This window comes from Chionomys nivalis, chromosome 12, assembly GCF_950005125.1.
Source record: "Chionomys nivalis chromosome 12, mChiNiv1.1, whole genome shotgun sequence".
NCBI classification, from domain to species: Eukaryota; Metazoa; Chordata; class Mammalia; order Rodentia; family Cricetidae; genus Chionomys; species Chionomys nivalis.
The window spans coordinates 2,277,923-2,293,930 of NC_080097.1; the positions used below are offsets into that span (position 1 = coordinate 2,277,923).

Sequence of the window (16,008 nt, forward strand, 5' to 3'; positions counted from 1 at the left end):
AAGTCAGGTGTAATTTTGATAGGTCTACCTTTATATGTTACTTGGCCTTTTTCCTTTGCAGCTCTTAATATTCTTTCTTTATTCTGTATGTTTAGTGTTTTGATTATTATGTGGAACTTTTTTTTTTGATCCAGTCTGTTTGGTGTTCTGTAAGCTTCTTGTATTTTCATAGGCATATCTTTCTTTAGGTCGGAAAAGTTTCCTTCTATGATTTTGTTAAATATATTTTCTGTGCTTTTGAGTTGAACTTCTCCTTCTTCTATACTTATTATTTTTAGGTTTGGTCTTTTCATGGTGTCCCATATTTCCTGGATATTTTGGGTTAAGCTTTTGTTACATTTAATGTTTTCTTTGACTGATGAGTCTATTTCCTCTATTGTATCTTCAGCGCTTGAGATTCTCTCTTCCATCTCTTGTATTCTGCTGTTCATGCTTGTGTTTGTGGTTCCTGATCATTTTCTCATGATTTCTGTCTTATAATTCCCTCAGCTTGTGTTTTCTTTATTGTCTCTATTTCAGTTTTCAAGTCTTGAATAGTTTCTTTCACATGTTTAATTGCTTTTTCTTAGTTTTCTTTTAGAGATTTGCTGATGCTTTCCAATTTTTTGTTTATCTTTTCCTCCATTTCTTTGAGGGAATTCCTCATTTCCTCTTTAAGAGTCTCAAACATTCTCCTTAAGTTATGTTTTAGGTCATTTTCTTCTGCTTCATCTGTATTTGGTTGTTCAAGTCTTGCTGTTGTAAGATCTCTAGAGTTTACTGGTGTCATGTTGCTCTTTGTGGTGTTGCATGTGTTCTTACCTTATCTACTCATCTTTTCCTCTAATTGTGGTGGTTGGGTGTGGTTGGGACTGTCTGTGACTCTGGTGATTGATCTTCTACATGCCAGTGGATCCAGGGCTCAGATGGTTGTTCCTGTGGTACAATCAGTACCAGGGTTCCAGTTACCCTGTTGGTCACTCTGTGTTCCTGGAAGTCACTCAGCACTCCTGGTATGGAGCTCACTGCCTCAAGCCTGTTCCTGTTGCTGGCCCAGTCCTCCTGCTTCCGCAAATGTTCCTGGTCTGGATCTCTGTGGACCTTAAAAGCTTAGCTAAGAGTAAGACATGGCCTACTGGGTAGTTGCCTGGCAGGTTAGAATGCCAGCCTAGGCCGACAGTCAGAGGGCAGGGGTCTTTGTATGCAGCCACTGCCAGCTTTGTAACCCACAAGATATTCTGGGCTTATTATTTCAAGTATGGGCCTGCTAACCCCAGGGAGTGGGCAGGTAAGTGCTACAAGGCAGTCTGCAGTCCAGAGCAACACCTACTAGACAGTGATTGACAGCAGGCACCAAAAGGCTGCAAAGAACACAGGCTTTGAACCTGCAAGCTCACTTGTCAGAAGCTACCTCCAGGGATCTTGAGAAAGCTGAAGAGAGAAATATCCACCCCACCCCACCCCCCACATTTCCCAAGAAAGAAAACTTGGGAACATACTAAACAAACAACTGTGGTCATATGCACACACACACACACACACACACACACATGCAATATGTGATAGTCTGTTTTCTATAGTAATCAGGAGGAGAACTCTAAAGGATGGGCTAGGGCAACAGCTCAGGAGCAAAGCATGTGTATGTGTGTGTGTGTGTGTGTCTATGTGTGAGTGTGTTTGTGTGTGTATCTGTGTATAAGTGTGTCTCTCTGTATGTTTGTATGTATAAGTGTGTCTCTATGTGTGTTTGTGTGTATATGTGTGTGTCTCTGTGAGTGTGTGTGTCTGTGTGTGTGCCTGTGTGTGTGTCTCTGTGTGTGTGTATGTGTGTAAGTGTGTAACGTGGGGCAACAGAGAACATCACTAAAGCATCTGTAGTTTTAGGTTATATCCTAAAATAAAAACAAAACAAAATAAAAATAAATAATAAAACAAACATGTATCTAACCGGGGTGGGAGGAAAAGGAGAGAAAAAAAGGAAGAAAGGAAGCTCACTCTGTGGCCCATTTATTAACTGAAATTTATTAAATTTCAGAAAGTTATTTAATTGTGTGCCTTTGTCCATTGTATGTTGCTAAACTAATGCCACAGGTGGGTAATTCATAGAAAGGTCCATTATTGCAATCCAGCATGTGCCTTAGGAGTCTGAGGCCAGAGGATCACAAATTGGAAGACGATCTTAGGTGGTGAGACCTTGTCTCAAAAATGAAAGAGAAAGAAAGAAAAGGAAGTATCATCCTCCTCACATTTCTGGAGGCCAGGAAGAGCAGCCATTACCCACTGAGTCATCCCTGGCAAAGGAAGAATAAGAAGAAAGGAAGTGTTGGCTGGGGCTGTGCCCAGAGGTAGGGCATTTGCCTCCTATTTATGATGCCTGACATCCTAAATTTGATTCCCTTTACTGCAAAAACAAAAACATGGGGTAAGGGAAGCTGAACTCACATTCATCTATTTGTGTTATTTAACTATGTATTGACACCATCTAGCTAGATATTTAGGTCTTACACAGACCAGGCCTTAAACTCACTGTATATCAAGGATGACCTTGAACGTCTGATCCTCCTGCCTCCACCTCTGGAGTACTGGTATTACATACAATCTGTACCACCATGGTCAGTTTATGTGGCACTGGGGATTGAACCCAGGGCTTCATACATGTGAGGCAAGCACTCTGCCAATGGAGCTATATTCCCAGCTCCCCCGCCCCCCCAACCTCATCCCCCCCACCCCCGCCCCCCGGACTTATTTCTATAACAAAGCTACTCTCAGTCATGAGCACACTCGCAAAATGTCAGCATCAATCCATTCATAGGGCAGAGCCATCATGACCTAATTACCTCTTAAAGGTCCCACTCTTAACACGGTTGCTTTGGGATTGATTTCATTCCCAGCACATGACTTTGAGGGACGCATTCAAACCACGGCAACAAGCTATAAAAACAACATGAAATAAACTGAACCCGCTTGAATGGCAGTGGATTTGTATTCATACCCGAGTGACTTATATGAAAACACAAATACCACTTCCTCTATAATATCTTTATTACCAAATAAAATTCTAAACGTAACCTGTTGAGAACAAGAGTGAGCCGAGCACACCACCGCTGCCGCTTTCCGTGGCAGCCAAAAGGTTTTGTCTTACAATTAGCAACTCTTTCCCCTTAATAAAATCCATCAGACATACCAAGGCCCTCCCCAAGGAGCCCAGCGCACCCCAGCTTTCTCTCTGCATCTTCTAAACCCACATTTCTGGCCTGCTATGGTAGTGCTCGACTCTTGGCAGACAGAGGCAGGGTAGTCTCTGTGAATTCAGGGCCAGCCTGGACTACATAAATTTACATAAATTATAGCGATGTATTACTGAATTTGTAACACACACACATACTTAAAACAACGATGCCAGCAAAAGGAGAAAAATAAAGACAGATATATAGAAGCCAGTGGAACACGGTCCAAGAACAGAGGTGTGGGAATTCTGTGGGCTTGTGGGAAAACTCTAAAATAAGAGTCTTGTGGCCTCAATGACTTCAAAACACAGAATTGTTCTTGGAATCTGAGTGGAGGGGAGTGAGTTTACTCCAGATTACCAATTATAGCCGGTTATGGTTATTTATATGCCACTATGGAAAAGCATGTTTTTACTACACATGTATGGCTTGGCCTTGTGACTGTACGCTTTACTCAGGTGACCCTACTAATCCCCAGAGGATAAAACCATGTGATGCTTGGAATAAAGCTGGCTATCTCGGGCTGGAGAGATGGCTCAGTGGTTAAGAGCATTGCCTGCTCTTCCAAAGGTCCTGAGTTCAATTCCCGGCAACCACATGGTGGCTCACAACCATCTGTAAAGAGGTCTGGTGCCCTCTTCTGGCCTGCAGACATGCACACAGACAGAATATTGTATTCATAATAAATAAATAAATATTTAAAAAAAAAAAAGCTGGCTATCTCATGATAGTCAGCCTCATTTATCAGCTCTGCTCTCCCAAGTCATGCCGCTTCTGAAGTGGCGGACAGTAACATCTCTGTACCTCTCTGAAGGAAGTAGTAGAATTCAAAAGTAGATTAGATCCATGACGACGTAAATGGTAATATACAGTTAGCGGCATATGACAACCTATTTTTTTTTTTTTTTTTTTTTTTTTTTTTCGAGACAGGGTTTCTCCGTAGCTCTTTGGTTCCTGTCCTGGAACTGGCTCTTGTAGACCAGGCTGGCCTCGAACTCCCAGAGATCCGCCTGCCTCTGCCTCCCGAGTGCTGGGATTAAAGGCGTGCGCCACCACCGCCCGGCTCCACCTATTAAAAAGAGTTATGACGCACACTGTAGCAGGGGCGAGGCCTCAGATGTCACCTGAAGCAAAGGAAGCCACACGCAGAGGGGTGGACCCTACACAAGCGTATCCAGACACCAGGAGATCACCACTCAGCAGGGATGGAGGCAACAGAAAATGCTGGGAGTAAACACAGCTGACAGCTGCAGATACCAACACAGCTATGAACTCTGCACTAAAATGGCTAAAATGAGCCGGGCGGTGGTGGCACACGCCTTTAATCTTAGCACTCGGGAGGCAGAGGCAGGTGGATCTCTGGGAGTTCGAGGCCAGCCTGGTCTACAAGAGCTAGTTCCGGGACGGGGACCAAAGCTACAGAGAAACCCTGTCTCGAAAAACCAAAAAAAAAAAAAAAAAAGGCTAAAATGGGAACCTGTATGCACACGTATGTGCACAGTCTCCTAAAAGTGACTTATTTTGGAAAACTGTATATTCATGTCTCCTAAAAGCGACTTATTTTTATTTTATGTGTGCAAATGTTTTGCCTGCATGTATATCTGTGCATCACATTGTGCAGTGCCCAATAGGGCCAGAGAGGGCATCAGAGAGGGGGATACATTTCTGGAACTGAGTGGTTGTGAGCCACCCACCATACTGGTGCTGGGAATTGAACCCAGGTCCTCTGCAAGAGTAGTAAGTGTTCTTGACTACTGAGCCACCTCTCCAATCTCAAGATTCAAGACCTTAAGATGTTAATTCCTCTGACTTACTGTATGGACTCAATGCAGGTTAGTCTGTAGTATAGAGAAAAGAATTCTGATTTATGAGGAAAAGCAAAGGGCCCAGAAGAGCCACCACAACACACCAGACGAGACAGTCCAGATGCTGCCAGCTGATGCTAGGACAACCGAAGGGATCAGAGATACACAACACTGTTGACCTTCCAAAAGAAAGGATGAGGATGAGGGTGGGGGACTCTCGAGATCCACAAATGATAAACTGGACTTTTCATTAAAATTAGAATTATTTTTCTCTTTGAAATCCACTCTCAGCATTTAGAGAATGCTGAGAAAGGTCACAGACTGGAGAAAATATTTCCAAAATACAATCTGATGAAGGACCTGTAGCTGATCTATACCAACAAGGTGACTCTCAACAGCAAGCAAGCAGCCTGAAGGACTGACCCAAGGGTGTCCTTCTCTTTCTGGCTCATTCAACTTGTGGAGGAGGGAGCCTTCCCCCCCACCATCCAACAGCAAATCCTGCAGACACTAAGATATCCGTTAACTCGACTCTGACATTTTCCAGCTCGAGCTGGTGAGCACCACACTCCACATACTTAGGGCTCAGTTCCTCATGTTGCCCCTTCTCAGATACAAACAAAAGCTAAGGGTGTTTGTCTTGTGTTTCTGATCGGCCCTAAGTCAGGGGTTCCTAAGACTCCACTCTTTAGATGCGACTCATTTGCTACGACAGTTCCCAGAACTCTTGGAAACTGGCTAGTATAAGAGACATTCGAAAGGATCCAGATGGAAGGACACACGGGGCAGGGTGTGGGGGAGGGGCGGGAACTTCTGTGCCCTCTCTTAAGTACACCTCCCTCCAGAAAGTTGCATGTGTTCAGCAATCTGGATGCTCTCCAAACTCCGGCCTTTTTGGATTTTGACGGATGCATCCTTGCACAGACATGATTGATCACCTCATTGGTCACTTTGAATCAACTCAGTCTTCACTCACCCCAGAGGTGGGGGGTGACACATTTCCCACGGGCTATAGTTAGTGTTTTAGCTAGGTTTTATATGGCAGTCATAAAACATCAGAACCAAAGCAAGTTGGGGAGGAAACTCTTAAAGCTCTCACACTCCACTGCTGAGGGACTCCAGGCAGGAACTGGGACAGAGCCAATGGCTTGTTCCCCCTGGACTGTTTGGACAGTGTTCTTTCTTTTCCTTTTTTAGATTTGTTTATTTATTATGTATACAGTGTTCTGCCTGCATGTACACCTGCCTGCCAGAAGAGGGCACCAGATCTCATTACAGATGGTTGTGAGCCTCCATGTGGTTGCTGGGAATTGAATTCAGGTCCTCTGGAAGAGCAGCCAGTGCTCTTAACCTCTGAGCCATCTCTCCAGCCCCAGACAGATGTCTTATACAACCTGCCCAGGGTGGCACTACTCACCCACATGAGTTGTTAAGAAAATGCCCTCAGGCCAATCTTGTAGAGACAACTGTGGTTCCCTCTTCTCAGGAAACTCTAGCTGTGCCAAGCTGATAAACACTCACCAGCACAGGCCTACTTTAAAGTTCAGGTCCTCCAATCACGCTGTGGATTTTCTGAGAAGGCCCACATCCTGAAACCCAGTAGGGCCCCCAGATACTCAAGTCACTCTGGAGAGTCCAGTGGCTTAGGGCTCTGTTCCAGGAAACAGGGACCAAAACCAAATACACATATCTCATTATATCACAGAATCACACACAACCCAATTCAGAAGTCGGCAAAGGAGTTGGACAAATTTACAAAGGATATACACAGACGGCAAATCAGCACAAAAGCCCGACCCCAGTGACATACCTCCTCCAAAAGGCCACATCTCCTAATCTCCCCCGAACTGTTCCACCAAGCACTCAAATATCCGAGCTCATGGGGCCATTTTCACGCAAACCACCCCAGTGTCGTTTGAGGAGGTTTCAGAACAGCTGGATGCCCTTTAACCATTGAAACAAGCAAACTGAAAACAGGATACTACAACCACACACCCATTAGAGCAGCTGGATGCTCTTTACCAACAAAGACAAATGAACTCAGCAACAGGCCTCTTGTACACTGGTAAAGCAACGCGTTTTCATACATAGCCAAGCACCATCTTCCCAAAGAACTCAACAGTCACATTCCTAGGTAAGCATGTCCGTACATTGAACACAAATATAGAGAGAGGGCTTAGGCACGATCAACAAAAACAAGAAGCAACCAAAATGTCCTTCAATGGATAATAATAAGATAATAATAAGCAGAAGAATGTATAAATCAGCTGTGGTATAGCATACAATGGAATATCACTTGGCAATAAAAAGAAATGAATCATTAAGTCATGAGAGACACGAAGGGATTTTACATGCATATTATTAAATAAAAGAATCCAACCTAAAAAGACTGTACACCATATGGTTCCAATTCTGTGACGTTCCAAACGAGATGGATCAGCAATAAAAGGATATGCTGTGACATGGGTGGGCTGCCAACCTGACTTCTATCCCTGGAGCCTATAGTGGAAGAGAATCGGCTCCTGAAAGTTGTCCTCTGACCCCCACGCATAAACACACACACACAGTAAACAAAGTAAATGTGAAAACTAAATCATCTCTCAAGTGGAGGATACAGACTCTGAAAAAGCACCAACTGTCACAAATGCGCACAAGGGCTGAGGGTAAGGTGCTGACCCAAGTGGAGCCCGTAAGATGGAGAGAAAACGGGCACCGTCCTCTAGGGGACGGGCTTCTTCCAATCCCGTGGGTGTGATGACAATTCGTCTGTAAATGCTCGCCGAGTTGAACAATCAGGTGAACGCATGGCAGACAGCAGGAGCCCGGTTTCTAATGCAGAAGTGGGGTTTACAAACAAGCCCGGGAAGTGGTAGACTGGTCCTTTACCAATGCATTAGAACTGGAGATGTCATGAGAACTCGTGTGTGGTTTGATATATGTTTACAAATGTTTCTGTATAACAATTTTCTGTCTTGTTTTTGTTTTTGAAGATAGGGTTTCTTTGTGTAGCCTTGGCTGTCCTAGAACTAGCTCTGTAGACCAAGTTGGTCTTGAACTCACAGAGAGTTATCTGTCTTTACCTCCCAAGTGCTGGGATTAAACAAGTGTGCCACCACTGCACAGCTTCTATATATCAATTTTTATAGGTTATATGTGTGTGTGTGGTATATATGTGTGTTTGTGTGTATTTGTGCTTCTCTGTGTGTGTGTGTGTGTTTGCATGTATGTGGTATGTGTCTGTGCTGTGTGATGTATGTGTGGTATATGTGTGATATGTGTGTGTGTGTGTGGTGATGTGGGATATCCCTCTGTATGCTGTGAATATGTTTTATTACCATTGGTTAATAAAGAAGCTGCTTTGGCCTATGGCAGGGCAGATTATAGCTAGGTGGGAAATCCAAATAGAAAGAGGAAGAAAGAAGGCAGAGTCAGAGATGCCAGCAACCACTGGAGAAGCAAGGTGTGAGGTAATAAGCTATGAGTCTCGTGGTAAAATACAGACTAATAGAAAAGAGTTCATTTAAGTTGCAAGAGCTAGCTAGTAATAAGTCAGAGCTAATAGGCCAAACAGTTGATAACTAATATTAAGTCTCAGAGTGGTTATGTGGGAACTGGCAGGCGGGCAGGAGAGAAACTTCCAGTTACAGTGTGGTATATGTGTGGTGTGTGTGTATGCATGGTATGATGTGTGTGTATGGTATGATGTGTGTGTGTTCACATTCCTTCTATGTTTCTCGGCTCTGTCAAGTGAATTCTGCTCCCTCCCTTGAAGGCAGGGTAATTTATATGTATCTAGCATGGCCAGTCAACAGCATGGATAACAGGACAGTCTAGGACTCAACAGGGCAAACGCTGGAGGGTCGGGAACAGGGATCAAGACTGGAGGTCTAGAATGGCCCCTGCCTGCCCAACAATGGTTCAGAAGCACCAGAAGTAGCTCACTGCTCCAAGGTGAAGCTCAGTCCAACAGACAGAAATAAGGTATGGCAGATAGTGTTCACTCACTCCCGTGTGTTCACTAAGACCCACACTATTTAACACAACTGGGCTCAAAGAGCCCAGAACCCAGAGACACAAAGCTGTGGTATGGAGAGGAAGAAAAAAACATTACTAGAAGTGGTGACTGCAGGGGGTCAGTGCTGAGCAAACCACAGAGCCTGGCCCTTTCTCACCTCAGAAAAGGAACCTCTGGGCAGCCCTGGGACCACTCCTCTATCTGCCATTCTGGTTCCAAGAGTGATTTCCTGAGCCAGGGTGCAAACCACAGGTAATGGAGACAATGGGTTGCCTAGGGCCATCTGTGTCCTACCATGGGTCAGGTATGAATATTGAAACACAAGAAAAAGATGTAAAAATCGCTAGATCGTGAACCTTGGCTCTGTAACTCTGTGGGACTTTGAGAGAGTCATTTGGGCTTTCTGATCCTGTTCCTCATCGTAAACAGGACACCCTACTTCTTCAGATGGTGGTAAGGGGGACCACAGGAGATTTGTGATTAGCAGATGGGCACACCAGGGTCACATCAGCAGTTCTCAAAGTGGAAGTCCCTGACACACGAGTGTGCCTGACTTGTGACGGCCTACTGATCGTTTTTACCAGCTATGTAGACCAGGCTGGCCTCAAACTTGCTATGGAGACACGTGTAGCCTTGAACCTGTGTCCTCCTGCCTCTTCTTCCCAAGTTCTGGAATTCCTTTCAAATGTTTACTCCAAAGCTGGTGGCATGAGACTCTCATATTAAACCAAAGAAAATCTCAAGACATATAAAACAATTATGCTCTTTCCATCTAAAAAAAACCAAAAAGGTCAGTGTTTTTTATGAACAAATTCTGGCAGAAGCTCTTTGGAACCCTCAATCATCTTTAGATGGGTAAGGGGGTACAGAGACCGAACATTAGGGAACCTCTGTGCTTCACATAGAAAACAGGTGTGTTGTCGCTCAGGAGGCCAGCGTCTCAGCTACTCCAGAGCCTCCCTAGAAAGCTTGGCGCGTCTGACAGCCCTGCCAATCCGACAACACTTGTACCCACCGACCGGGTCCATGCAAAACCCGCCCTCTGGGAGGCAACAGCGACCTTGGCAGAGGTCAAGCGCGGAAGGCACAGAGGCTGCGGGCTAGAGTGCCCGTGCAGGCTCAAGACAGCGCTCTGGCCGCCGCCTTCGCCGCGTGGCGGGGACTGGGGACCTGAACTCACAGCCTGAGCAGCGCCGCCGCTCCGCGGACCGTTTTCCGCAGCACACACAACGCCATCTTCCCGACGTATCGCCCCGCCCCCGCCCCGCCCCGCCCCGCCCCAGCGGGACGCGGGCACGCCCACCAGTTTTAGTCCCGCCCGACCTCTGCAGCCAGGCCCCGCAGCGCCGCCAATCTTCCCAACGCCACGCCCCTCCACCGCTGGCCACGCCCCTCCCCTGCTCCTCCTTTGCTCTGATCCCTCACCTAGACGCCCCGGATTTCTCATTTCTCACCGCCTTGTGTGGACACTTTGGTAACCCAACCCGACTCTCGTAGCGCTTCTGAAGCGAGTTAGGAAAACTTGAATTTTCTTAGGCAGAACATATACAGATTTCCCAGAGTTTTCTTTTCTTCCTATTTACGTTCTCAACGTGCCCCTGACACCGGTGAGCCTGCCCTGGTGAGCGAGCTACGAGTGGTCAAAGCGAATGGGCTACCTGGAAAGGCACCTATTAGTGCACGCTGGGGACTCTCACACGGCCCTTGCTTCATTCTGCAGCGAGGCTTCCAGAAGCCGAGAGAAGTTTAGGGCTCCAGCACGCGGTGGCGTGCCCACCGGCCTGTCTTCCCTAATCCATTGGTGCCCCACCTACTGTCTGGTGCTTTCTCCACCCTTCCTCTGTCTTCTAATTCTTCAGTTTTCATTACGTTCCATTGCTGCTGAATTTACACTTGAAAATGTTGCGGGAAGCAAAAACAGACTCGAGAAGCCCTGTGCATCCAGAAGGGGAACATGGATGCCAAATATCTGCAGAACAGAGGTATTGTATGTAATACCAACAGGGCAGACTGCTCAACCCTTCTGAGAGGCCCCCACACCCATCCCAGGCCTCTCCTGCCTGCATCCAATAAGGTCCACTCCACTTTCCTGGCTCCGTTGCAACCCCAGTCTGTGCCCCTTTCAGTCATGTTGGAGCTTGAGGCAAAAGAAATATCTGGAACACTCATCCTGTCTCTAATTTACTCTTCGATATTTTGTACTAAGAGTCTGAGCAGGCAGACCTTTGTCCTTGAGTAAATACATGTCTCTACAGCCATCCCAGAATAAAAACACAGTTGAGTTTTCATTTCTTGTGTCTCCTAAAATCACGTAAAAGCTCCAGTTACACACACACACACACACACACACACACACACACACACGAGATACGTAATCTAAACGCCTTTTTAAATAATACGCTTGGGAGTAGAATTTAGGGACTCATCCACGCCAGCAAGCACTCTACCACTGAGCTACACCCTGGCCCCAGACTGGTGAAATCTTAGCGCTGTATTCCTCAAACACAGATGTGCTAGATGGAAGTGAGTTCTATTTTCACCACGTGGCCTCATAATTATCGTGAAAACTCAAAGTCCACTGCGAATTGTCTCAGGATGTCTAGCTTTTGTATCAGCTCCTTACAGACGCGTCCTTCTAGGACACGTCGGCTGAAAATACCTTATCCACCTCACTGTTTGCTGTAACATTTAAATAACTTTCCAGTGGGAAAGGGCAGACCCATTAGGAAAATGAAGCCCTTTATTCTTTAGTTAGGAACCCCAAAGGCTCTTTATCGCAATCCATTCTTTCCTTCCTTTTGCTGTCTGGCCAGGTAGGGTTTTCTCACCAAAGTTGAGTCTCAAAGGCTGAGCAGTCGGTGTCACTGGTTTCAAACTTCAGAATAGCGCACTTAGAAAGAGGCCCTATTAGAAGTTCTGTGGAATGGTTTTTTAAGCAGTGGCACAGATAGAACTTGGCTCTGAGATCATTGCTGCCTCCTGCTGCTAAGATACAAAACCCTCCCAGCCGCGCTCCCGGGCCGCGCTGCCTTTGATAAGGGTGACGGCTGCGGCTGGCTCCTTGGGGAGAGAGGAAGAGACGTCTCTCAGATTTAGGCCAAATGCAGAATAACTAACGGCCGCGTCGTGAGCCTGCCGGGCCTTAGCTCCCTCTCTTTAAGCTGAGGAAGTTAGACTACATAACCTTTAAAATATCCTTTGGCTCCGGAAGGCCGGGAGTCTGATTTTATGACTTCATGGTTTTCCAGTCTCTGTCGTGCTGCAGCGGCCCCTAGGATCAGAAGATTGGTGGTGCCTTCTAGGCCCTGGTCTCTGCTTTGTCGCCGTAACTCTTCTAGTACTTATTTATCAATCTAATTTGTATTTATTTATTTTGGGTTTTCGAGACATGGTCTCATACAGCCTAGGCTGGCCTCTGTGTGGTTGAGGCTGGACGTGAACCTCCCGATACTCCTGCCTGCGCCTTTCCAAATGTTGGGATTACTGTGTCGGTTTTATGAAATGCTGGCAATTGAACCCAGGCTTGTGCGTACTAGGCAAGCTCTCTGCCGACTGAGCTACTTCCCCAGCTTCAGTTTCTGGATTTCCAAGCGTGGTCAGGTGAATACTAGCCTCCAAAGATGGTGGATTCCTAACCGCTAGAATCTGAGCGTGTCACTCAGCAGGTGTGAGGAAAGATCTTGAGATGCGAAGATCACCCTGGATCATTTGGGAGGCCCAATGTCATTGTAAGTGTCCCTATAAGGAGGCAACAGAATCAAATCATCCAAAGCTACAGAGAAACCCTGTCTCGAAAACAACAACAAAAGAGAGAGACAGAGGGAGGGAGAGAGAGAGAGACAGAGACAGAGAGAGAGAGAGTCAAATCGCTGTGCAGACATGACACATGGGAGCATAATGTGACCTGCAGAGAAACTGACAAAGCAACCACGCACTTCTTCCCTTCAGCACCCGAAGAAATGCAGCTTTTGGACTTCTGACCCCGAGAACTGTTTTTTTTTGTTGTTGTTGTTTTGTTTTGTTTTTTGTTTTTTTGAGACAGGGTTTCTCTGTTTGGAGCCTGTCCTGGAACTAGCTCTTGTAGACCAGGCTGGTCTCGAACTCACAGAGATTCACCTACCTCTGCCTCCCAAGTGCTGGGATTAAAGGCGTGCGCCACCACCGCCCGGCTGGCCCCGAGAGCTGTAAGATACTAATTGTCAGGTTATTTTGAGCCACTAAATTTGCAGTAATGGCTTGCAGAAGTGCCTAATAAAAATAAAACTTTGAGTTCCTCTATGAAGGAATGGCTCTTAAAGACTGACTTTAAGGCATGTGGAGGGGCTTGGGATGTAGTTCAGTGTCTAAAATGTTTGCCTGGCATGCATGCGTGAGGTCCTGGGTTCCATGTCTAGTGCTGCATAGAGTCATATGATGGCACCTGCCGGTTATTTTAGCTCTTAAGAGGTGGGGGCAAGGGCTGGAGAGGTTAAGAGCACTGGCTGCTCCACATGTGCCTCACAGCCATCTGTAGTGAGACTGGATGCCCTCTTCTGGTGTGGAGGCATACATGCATGTAAATAGAGCACTTGTATACATAAAATAAATAAATCTTAAAAAAATAAAACCAAAATAGGTGGGGCCAGGGAGATGGCTCAGGGATTGAGAGCACTTGCTGCTCCTGCACAGGACAAAGGTTTAGTTCCCAGAATCCATATGGTGGCTCACAACTATCTATATCAGTTTTAGTGGATAAATGCCCCTAGGCATGCTTGTGGTACCTTAAATACATGTAAATACAGATAAAACATGCACCCATACACATAAAATATAAACAAATAAAAAATTTAAAAGAATTCAAGATCATCTTCAACTACACAGCGAGCTTGAGGCCAGCCTCATAAAATATATGAGACCTTGACTCATAAAAAATAAAAATAAATTTTGAAGGGGCTGGGCACTGTAGTGCACACCTTTAATCTCAGCATTCTGAAGATAGGGGCAGGCTATCTCTGTGAATTTGAGGCCAGGCTGGTCTACATAGTGGGTTCCGGGATAACCAGGGCTACACAGTGAGAGGGAACTTACCTCACAATTCCTGGGACCTACAGTGCAAAAGGAAGGAACCGACCTCCAAACGTTCTTCTCTGACCTCCACATGTGTGTAGTATGTGTCTCCCCCAACCCTCACACATAAATAAACTATAAATAGTACATAAAATGACGCTCTCGTAAGAACAAAAAGCACCATTTTAATGAAAACTCACAGAGCTCTGTCTGCCTCTGCCTCCTAGGACTGGACATGGCGATGCATTTCCACAATCCTAGCTATCACGAGACTGCAGGAGGATGATCAAAAAGCCAAGGACAGTCTCTCGGCTACATAGCAAGTTCAAGGCTCGTCTGAGTAATTTACCAAAAACCGGAATGAAATAGGACTGAAGATGTAACCTGGTGGCAGAGCACTTGTCTAGCATGGCCAAGGCCCTGAGTGTAAAAACTAAATAAAACAAGCCAGGATATATGACTGCAGTTATTAGGATCTCTCTCTCTCTCTCTCTCTCTCTCTCTCTCTCTCTCTCTCTCTCTGTGTGTGTGTGTGTGTGTGTGTGTTCTTCTATCATCTGTCTATCTACCTAGAAATCAGTACCCATACAGAGTGATATATACACTGGGGGAAAAAAAACATAAGACATAGCTAGAGAAAGAACTCACCCAAATAGTGACAGGCTGCCTTTTAGGGGTGTTTCTCCCCACACCCCTAATTCCAGCGTCAGCATTCCAGTTTGCCTATCATAAACATCTGTTATTGCCTATGCAATACTAAGCAGAATTTTCTAACGGGGAAAACAGGACCTGGAGAGAGTGGCTCAGTGGTCAAGAGCACTAGCTGCTCAGCGAGGACCTGGACTCATGTCCCAGCATCCACGTAGCCACTAACAACCACTTGTAACTCTAGTTCTAAAGGATCTGATGCCCAGTTTTGGCCTCTGTAGGCAATACATGCATTTAGCATGCATACATACATGCAGACAAAACACCCATACTCATAAATAAATTAGTTTGGCGTGGTGGTGCGTGCCTTTAATCCCAGCACTTGGGAGGTAGAGGCAGGCAGAGCTCTGTGAATTTGAGGCCAGCCTGGTCTACAGAGTGAGTTCCAGGACAGCCAGAGCTTTTACACAGAAAAATCCTGTCTCAGAAAAAAAAAATTTTTTTAAATAAAAATATTTAAAAAACCAGATTTGGCCTTTTGCAAGGAAAATAAACATTTTTTAGAGAACATTGTGTGTCAGCCACCATTGATGGGGATACAGTAATGGACAAAGAGATGGTGTGGCCTTCGCTTGACCACAGCGACAAGTCCAAGAAATGCTCTGTTCCTAGGGCAAGGGGAAACAAAACGGAGGGTCCCAGAGAACCTTCAGACTCACAAGCGGGGCCAAGGCTGTCTCAGCTGGGTGGGCTTCACTCCCGGGTCAGGATCATTTGTACCATGTGGACAGAGGCACAGAGAGTCACAAATGGGAATTAAAGAGCAGCTTGGAGCAATTAGATCACATGAGGTCCCAAATACCTCATTTATCAGGATGAATCCAAATTTGACTCCTATTGCTAAAAGAAGAAATAAAACGCAAGATACATATTTCTTACAAGCCGACCTGGGGGCATTACCATGCTGTCTATTATCAGCAATGAGCAGATTTGATTCCCTTCCAAACAAGACTGGCAGAGCCCGCAGGATCTGTCAGAGTCAGGCTAATCCTCCAATCATCTGTCTGCCCCACGATGGTAATAGAAAAGTGTTAGTAATAAAGAGTTTAACAATCTTCTTATCTGGTGCATTAAAGATAATTCCACACAACCCAGAGGGTCTTACCCGAGCAGCCTCCATCATGGGGCTCAGCACTACCTTTTGCCAGGCAACATTTCCACCAGGGCTGCCGGCTGCCAGTGGTGCAGAGTAAGTCACAGGTCCCTGCTCATATCAAGACACAGGCTA

General features: G+C 45.8%; 1 protein-coding gene across 1 annotated transcript in view; it reads right to left on the reverse strand.

Moving 5' to 3' along the window:
* Nucleotides 1-10,266, reverse strand: part of Clybl (citramalyl-CoA lyase) — a 221,529-nt gene extending 211,263 nt beyond the window's left edge. Inside the window, exon 1 of the mRNA XM_057785890.1 lies at nucleotides 10,207-10,266. Within this exon, the coding sequence (XP_057641873.1) occupies nucleotides 10,207-10,262 (56 nt within the window). The 5' untranslated portion in view covers nucleotides 10,263-10,266. The remainder of the gene's footprint in view (nucleotides 1-10,206) is intronic.
* Nucleotides 10,267-16,008: the final 5,742 nt, after the last annotated feature.